This window comes from Nelumbo lutea, chromosome 4, assembly GCF_056320005.1.
Source record: "Nelumbo lutea isolate HS-2025 chromosome 4, American lotus-T2T, whole genome shotgun sequence".
In the NCBI taxonomy this organism is placed as follows: domain Eukaryota; kingdom Viridiplantae; phylum Streptophyta; class Magnoliopsida; order Proteales; family Nelumbonaceae; genus Nelumbo; species Nelumbo lutea.
This window is the reverse complement of record NC_142687.1, coordinates 57883828-57892338: the sequence shown is the minus strand read 5'-3', so window position 1 is coordinate 57892338 and position 8511 is coordinate 57883828. Positions and strand designations below refer to the sequence as shown.

At 40.7% G+C, this 8511-nt stretch overlaps 1 protein-coding gene across 1 annotated transcript; it reads left to right on the top strand.

Annotated features, from left to right (window-relative positions):
* Positions 1–291: 291 nt before the first annotated feature.
* Positions 292–8267, top strand: LOC148860761 (mitotic checkpoint protein PRCC-carboxy-term protein). Its single transcript, XM_088986674.1, has 2 exons — positions 292–1607; positions 7880–8267. The coding sequence occupies exons 1-2, from the start codon at positions 393–395 to the stop codon at positions 8036–8038; spliced, it is 1374 nt and encodes a 457-aa protein (XP_088842800.1). The 5' UTR covers positions 292–392; the 3' UTR covers positions 8039–8267.
* The last annotated feature ends 244 nt before the right edge of the window (positions 8268–8511 follow it).

The window sequence follows — 8511 nt, the reverse complement described above, 5'->3', positions numbered from 1 at the left end:
GGAATAAGGGCATTTTGCGGAGAACCTCAATTAATACAAATGTTTTTAATGATTTGATGATATTTATGTATGTGGGTGTAGTAGATAAAGAAAATTAGATGACATACAAAAGGCATTTATGTCATTTTATATGCTAATTAACAGCGGATGCCAACTTGACAGTTTTAAAAATTTGGATAATACAGTGATACGTTTTAAAATTCGGATGCTAATTTGAAACTACCCAAAATTCAGGTACTAATCTGAAAATTTTCCTTCTTTTTATAAACAAACGTCAAACGCCGAACAGATTTTTTTTATGAGAAAGAACGCCGAATCAATCTGTTACTTCTAGGCTCCAGCACCGGAGCTCCCTCTTCTCGTCTTCTTCCTCCCTCCCTATTTCTTTTGTCATGGACTCCTTAGTAGCAAACTATGCTTCTTCAGACGACGAAGGCGAAGATGAACAACAACAGGTGATATCGGATTCCCCCTCCAAATCTCCTTCTAACTTTAATAAACCCCCCAAGACCTCTTTCCTTTCATCTTTTCCCCCACCAAAATCCTCTCAATCCTCCTCTGGTTTCTCTTCCCTTCCTCCTCCTAAGTCTCTTCACCCAACCACAAAAGAACATTCTCCCTCCGAGTTCCCTTCTCATCTTGGCAATGCCACCAAGACCTCTTCTATCTTTTCTTCCCTTCCCCAACCTAAGTCCTCTGGTTTTTCTTCCCTTCCTCCTACTAAGTCTCCTCACCCAACCACAGAAGAAGATTCTACCCCCAAATCCCCCTCTCATCTCGGCAATGCCTCCAAGGCCTCATCTATCTTCTCTTCCCTTCCCCAACCCAAGTCCTCCTCTGGTTTGTCTTCCCTTCCCCCTCCCAAGTCTCTTCAATCGAATACTACCCAGGCCGCCTCTAATATCTCGTCCACAGATCTCAATAGAAAAAGGGTCGTTCAATTCAAGCCTCCCATAAACCCATCTTTGCTCAAACCCCAGGACGAAGACGATGACGAGGAGGAAAATGAAAGAAAACTCACCAAAGAATCGGTCTCTTCAGGGCAAACCTCCTCTTTGAAATCCTTCTTATCCAACCTTCCTGCTCCAAAGAACTCCCTGGGCTCAGGTGCTTCGTCTTCTTTGGGTTCTGGTCGGAGATCAATCGTTGAGGCAGATGTACCCACATCGAATTCTGATGTACATAGACCGGAAAATGAATCAAATACTGTAGAGAATGTAGGGCATTCCGAGGGCAATTGGGTTGATGGGTCGTACTCGTCAATGGTGGGAACAGTTGGTGGTCCGTCGGAGTTTGCAACTGGAGGAGTTGACACCTCGAGCTGGGCTCCCAGTAATGAGAATTATGAGGCCTACCAAAATTATGGGAGTTATGGAGAGTATGGGGGTTTTGGAAATTATGGGGATAATTGGGCTGAAGCTTCCACAGTGACTCCGGCAACAGAGAATTCAGGGATGTTTGAAAGCACGGCAAGAATATCAGGAAAGAGAGGGAGGGATGGGGTACCTGCGGAAATAGTTGAAGTGAAGCAGGATGAGTTGATTAAAAATAGACCCAGGGAGGACCAGGTCAAGCTGACTGGTATAGCTTTTGGCCCATCTTACCAGGTATTTGGAAATGGCCTTGATGGATTTTTTTTTTTTTTTTGAATTCCAATCTCTCGTTACTTGTTCTGTGTTTTTTTTTTTTTTTTTTTTGTGTGTGTGTTATGTATTGTTTTCCTTTTTATACCCTCTTTTTTCTGTTTTAATAAATGACAGAATTGATTGCAATCAATAATAAGAAACCTCTCTACTACCAAAAGGTTGGATAGTAAGCAAGAGATATAAGGGCATCCTTGAAAACTCTCCCTAGTCCCTACTTGCCCCTGCCTTTGCTAAGGCATCAGCCAATACATATGCAGTCCTAGGCTCCCACCTAAATGAGTTATTCAGGTTACTCCCTAGTCCCTAGTGCTTGTGCCTATCTAACAAATTACCTGTAAGCCCAAGGAATTCACCTACCGCACTCATCCATGTCACCTATTGATATTGTCCCTCTACTATTACATCTGTCGACCCTTGCCTGGAAACCAGCTTTAAACATTGGATAAGGGGTAAAATCTCTTCCTTTAAAGAGTTGTCTTGCCAAATTGGGCCTCAAAGCTGAAGAAAATGTTGATTTTGCACTGTCACCATACTTGTGACTCTAGAAGCTCTTGGGTTGCCTAGGCTGCACCCATCAAAGTTAAGTTTCAGTCTGCTCAAGTTTAGTACTTTACGTTTTTTTTTCTCCTGCCTTTATTGATTTCTGGCTCCACCACAATCTGCCAACCTCTTAGCAGCTCATCCATGGTAATACCTTCATCACATACTGTTTGTTGAATCATTTCTTTCCCCCTTTTTTTTTTTTTTTCTTTTGAGTTAATTTTATATCAATGCTTATACTATCATCCTGCATATTGCAAATGGAGATCAAGGGAACAATAAAGTTGTTAGGGAGGAACAAGGGTGAGGAGGGTTCTGTTGTGGTGAAAAAGAAAGATGTCTGGCAGAGGGCTGTGGATGTTATCTATCAGGCCTCAGGGGAAAGGATGAGGGTGCTGTATTGCTAGCCTGGTTGGCAGAGTTGTTGGGAAATTAGAAACTTGGGCAGTTTTAGAGTGGGGAAAGAAAAGGGTTTTGGGGGGTGAGATAGTTGAATGGAGGTCTGCTGTTATTTATGTTCCACAATAGGCAGGGGGCGAAGTGGTTCCCTGACCACTTGATTAGTGGGTCCCAGCGGCAGGAGAAGTGTCCATAGGTCATTGGCGACGAACAGTGTGGACTGGGGTGATTGGCATCCCTTTACATGTGTAGAGCATTCTCACCTTTGAAGAAATAGGTAATAGCTGCAGAAGATTCCTGAAGTGAGAAGAATAGGTCCTGGGAGAAGCTGGATGTGGTGAGAATCCTAGTTGAGGTTGAGGAGGTCTCTGCTATTCCACACAAGATGGTTCTTAAGTTTGCCACTGAAAGACATGGTCTGAGAGTGATTGTGGAAGGAGAAGATGGAATTTTTTCTAGAGCGAAGGATGAAGGATTGATGAAAGAGCAGAAGGGTGTTGAAGAGGAAGGGGAAGGGGAGGAGAGAGAAGTTAAAGGCGCAGAGGCCTCTTGGGTAGCAGGGGTGAGGAGATGGAGGAAGATGTTGAAGAGTTAGGAGTTGAGGGAGGAGGACGGATAAAAGGGTGACATGGCAGAGGTGATTTTAGTTGAAGATCAGATGGAGACAATGAAATTAAATGGTTGGTTGGGTGCTGCCCATGTGGTGGGAGAGTTTAACAAGGTGTTAGAAGCCCATTAGTTGGACAAAAGGATTGAGAGGGGAGATAGTAGACAGGTGGTAGCAGGCAAACATAGGAAGGGAAGATAGGAGTGAGGAACACCAGCTTATGAGATTTAGGAAGAGTTTTAAAAAATGAATTGGCGTATGAAGTCACAGGTGGAAAAGGACATTTTTGGAAAAGAAAGTTTGGGGCCGAGAGGTTTTAGGAAAAAGAGAGTTATAAAGAACTTTACAGGTTTGGGGAACTTGACGGATGATTGGGTTTGAGTTATTGCAAGATTTGTGGGAGAAAAAAAGTTCGTCGTGCTTGACGGTGGAGAGGCCAAGGAATCGGGGAAGACTAGCGTAGGTTCAACCAAAAAGCAGCGGAAGGGTTCGCTGAAAGTGGAAAAGGTCGTGCTTGATTGATCAGGCTCCGAAGTCCAACATATATTGAATTGTCTTTCAGCGATTCAGATTGTTTCTTTGTGTGGTCTCCAGTCTATGTGTCTTGATACACATGATGGAAAAGAAGGTGCAAGGACTGAGCCCTGAGGAGTGTAGAAGTTGAACATAGGGAATGTGGCAGTGATAATTAGGAGGAGCTGGTTTTGGTGCTTGAAAGCTAGGCAAAAATCCAAAATGGTATGAGAACTTTGGAGATTGTGGAGTGTCTGAATACTGAGGTGAGTTCGAATTTATCTATTTCCTTAAAGGCTTTGAAAGATGTCATCAAGGATAGAGAGTATTACGGTTCTTGAGTTGAGGATGAGGTAGGCATGAGAGACAAAGGAAAGAGAAAATGTCTTTTTGTGGAAGAAGGGAGGGAGCAGCAGCAGATGGTCTATAATAGGAAAAGAGAATTACCTTTTAAGAAGATGAAGAAGTGGGGGGAGAAAGCGGGGAAGTGAGAGTGCAGGAGGTCTCGAGAGAGGAGATAAGGGAGGTAGGAGAGTTGGCCGAGGGTCTTGAAGGGGAGAAGGTTTCAAACGGGGAAGGATCAGGGGAGAAAAGGGTGGATATTGATAAGCTAGTGGAGTGACAGGTTGAGGTGGGAAACTCTCTTGGTTTATTTTTCTTAGGAGGGGAGAAAGTGGTCAGGAGGGCAATTGAACAGTTCAAAAGGAGTAGGAGAGAAGAAAGAAACAAGAAAAAAGTTTTAGGGGAGGGGCAGGGGCGATGGGAGGAAGGTGGAGGGAGGGAAGAGGATCTGGTAGAAGAGGAGTGAAGGGGCTGTTAGAGGTAAAAATGAGGAGGGGTGATGGAGGTTGAATCTGGAAATGTGACTGCTTGCTTGGAATGATTAAGGGTTTGAGAGTTGGAAGAAGAATGAATTTATAAGAAAATCCAGTCCAGATAAGATGCAACTGAAAGAGATAAAGACGGAGAAATTGAGTTTGTTTCTGTTGCTGGAAGCTGCTCAAGTCAGGAAGACTTGGGGGATGATCTTTGGGAGATGGGGGATTTCAAAGATGTAGTCTACTCAACTGGTGATGATTAGTTTTTGTTTCTGTTATTGCTGTCGTTTTTCTATGTCTGGGTGTTGCCTCAACACCCTTTCAGAATGTATTTTTCTTTTTTCTTTTAATGAAAATTTCTTTTTACCTATCAAAAAAAAAAAATCTTACCATGATAAGATTTATCAAGGATCTTGATTTGGCTTAAGACATTCCTCTCCTCCACAGGCCCCATAAAACAGCCAATGTTTTAAAAGCACAAAGCACAAAAAAAGCAAAAGGGTCAATTTGCGCTCGAGGTCGAGGCACAAGGCGAGGTGTGCGCCTTTTCGAAGCAAGGCACAAAAATGCCAAAAAAATAAAAAATGTTTAAACATAATACTAATAAAAAATATAAACATAAATTTTAAAATAAATGAATTAAAAAATTTATTATCTAAAATTAAAATACATAAACATAACATGTGTAAACGAGGAGATGGAGGAGTTTGTGGAGGCTACATGATGGAGGAGAGTCTTAAAGATGGAAGCAAAAATTTTCTTTGGAGGACAAATCAGGGAAGCTAGAATGGCTACAGTTTTGTTGGTGGGGCTAGAGGTAATCAAATGGTTTGGAGACTTTGTATTGGAAGCTGGTGCAAAGGGAAACAAGGGAGCTGGAAAGAGATACAGAGACAGGTAGAAGATATGTGGTAAAATGAAAGAGAAACAACAGAGGGTCTTTCATAGCATTCTCAGAGTTTTTTGCCAAGGGTAGAAAGCAACTGGTATGCTTTCCTCAAGGTAGAAGTAGCCAAGGCTGGCAAGAAGTTGCTAGAACTTTGAAAGACTTATTGCTCAGATTGGGAACAACTGAAATAGAAAATATGGGAAAGGAAGATGAACTCCTCAAGGTTGAAGACAGTGCTGAAATTCCCAGACAGGAAATCTCAACTTTGTCACTTACCACAAGAAAGGAAGATTGGATAAGCAAGTTGCTGATCTGCTGATTAATAAATTGAAATTACAAGATACTTCTGTTCTAATGCTTTTTGACAGGTGCAAAGCCCTGTTAGATCTTCTTGAGAACAAGGTAGAAATTGAGGCTTTGAACATGCAAGCCGCAGCTGGGTCCTTTACTATTTTCAGATGGTCTCCCTTGTCAAATGAAAAGGAATTTTCTATTGTGGATGGGGTGGTAGTACATGTCATTGGGCTACATTTCATCTCTGGAATTATGAAGTTGCAGTTTCAATTGCAGCGCTCTGTGGAGCTTGCCTTGGGAGTGTTTTGGGGTGACCTTTGTTCTGCAGCTATCATACTGAGTGGAGTTAAGCCGGAGGATATACCCAGGAAAGTAGCTGTTAGAGTTGATGGAAGCTTCATGTCGGTTTGCTAGCCTCTTCCATAGAAGCTGCATTGTGGAGAGAGCTTGCAAAGAAGAAGATGAACAGGTGGATGACCAAGTATTACATGGATGCAGGGGATTGGAGGGTCAACTAAGGATTGAAAGTTTCACAAAAAAGGGTAGGCAGGGTCTGGTTGTTTCAAAAGCATCGGAGAAGTTGGAAAGTCAAAAACATAAACAGCAAGGAAAGAACCTGGAATTCGAAAGATCGTTGCCGGAGTAGTCATAGGTGGTGCGAAAGTTGTTAATTCAAACATGGTAGGTCAGGTACAAGAAGGAAAAGGGGGGTGTTATAAACCCTTGGGCCCTTGTTTTGGGGAATGTTAGTCAATGGGTTGGGCTGAAGGATGGATATCCAAACCCGGACATGTGCAAACCCATTGTCAACCAATTGGGCTGCCTAAGCTGAATGGGCCATTACTCGTGAATCCAGGTTAGCTTAGAAAGGAAGGAGTATGTAATGGGCCTTATATTGAGGGCCCATCTAAAACAAAGGTGGAGGGACGTGATCTTTTAAAGAATCACATGACTAAAGGAAAAAAGATGATAAGATGGAGAGAATCTTAGGTAATTAATGGCATGAGTTATTGAATGAGAGAGTTAATGGCATAATTAATGAGAAGAGAAAATTAAAGGAGTTAATGAGAAACAGGAGAGTGAGTTGACTGAATTATTTTGTTCAATTATAAAATGGAAACAGATCAAAAAAGCCAGAAATAAGTGATTCTAAAAAAATGAAAAAAAGATAAATGATTCTCAAAAATAACCAGGAATCATGAAAGTGCCAGCTTGGCATATTCCTTTTTAATATATAGATATAGATTTTGTTTGTATATTTTTCCAAGTTTTGCTACATTTCTAGTCTTTTCCCAATCTTTAAAACATGTCCATTTTGCTTTGATTATATTTTGGATTCCGTCGGTCCACCAAGTTTCTGTAGTGCTTTATCATTTTTCCTTTGGACTTTCCTAGAACATTTTTTCTCCTTTCTTAATACCAGTTAACTATTTTGAGCCACATTTCATTACTCTCTTTGTACATTGGATTATAGACATTGTTTCTATAGCAGTCGATCATTTCTTGTCTCTGTGATTGTTTTTCTTTTGTCGCTCTTGCCTTGCAGCATTTTCCACCAAGCTTCCCACAAAAATTTGCATGAATGTACCTTTTAAGTTGTTTGATACCTATAATGACTGAAGAATTACGGAACCCTAGGAATGATTCTGAAACCAATGTATTAACTTTTGATAAAGCATTCAAGGCTCTGGTTGTTCACAAGGCAGCAAATGTGAAAACAGGCACTACAAGCTTTTTCTTTTACATGCATAGCTGAAAATCTTTACCTAGAACGAGTTTTAGATTCTTCCTATATAAAAAAACAAATCTTTGTTTCTCCCTCTAGAAGTGATTGTCAGTCAACTTCATGAAAGCTCAATGCTGCCATGTCTCTCTTGAAATCTAAATGTATGCAAGCATTTTAGGATATTTTTGTACATTTCTATACATTAAACCCATTATTTTCTATAATTAATTGAAAAGGCCCCTTTGATCTAATTCAGGTTTCTCTACATGCAGATTGATTTGTCCATGTGCTTTTTACTGTTTTTCCTTTTTAAGCTTTAAAATATTCGTGCAAAGAAATAATTAAATAAATATAGGGAAGAGAAGTTTTTCAAAGATTGCTTCTATTTGTATTTTCTTGAGGGCTAAGAAAGGAATTAAGAGCAAAATGCTTTTTTCTCTACTATAGCCTGTTGCAAGTAAGGGGAAGCCTTCAAAGCTGCACAAGAGGAAGCATCAGATTGGATCTTTGTTCTATGATATGAAGCAAAGGGAGATGGAACTTGCAGAGCGACGTGCAAGAGGATTCCTCACTAAAGCTGAGACACAGGCCAAATATGGGTGGTGAATCAGAACGACACTCATCCTGGTGAGTGGTGACGTCTTTGAAGTAGACTAATTATATTATTGTCAAGACAAAATCTTGTGCTTTATCATCCCCTGCATGTAATAATAGCTTTGTATCTGGTTTGGAAGTTTTTAATTTCTACAACTATGGAATTAAGGTTGGCATTATATTTTGTATTTTCAGTCCTACTAATCGAGTTCCAAGTCCAACACACTAGTCGATGAAGAAATATTTTGGTACCATTCTATTATCAACACACTTGATTAGGAACCGGATAGTTGTGGCGATCTTTCATATTTCTAAGGTGCATGTGCAGAGTATCAATACAAATTTATTAGTATTATTTGGCGTATGAAAACATAAATACTCACTTTTTTTTTTTTTGGTTCAGCAATTTAAAAGGAGGGGTTCTAACCCTTAATAGCATTGAAACACCTAGGGGTGGATTTGACCTAACCTAAGTCGAATATCTG

Excerpts from the sequence above, each read along its gene's own strand:
- LOC148860761 (XM_088986674.1), top strand. The coding sequence starts at position 393 with ATGGACTCCTTAGTAGCAAACTATGCTTCTTCAGACGACGAAGGCGAA. Across the intron at positions 1,608-7,879 it reads CTTTTGGCCCATCTTACCAG|CCTGTTGCAAGTAAGGGGAA; the intron begins GTATTTGGAAAT and ends TCTCTACTATAG.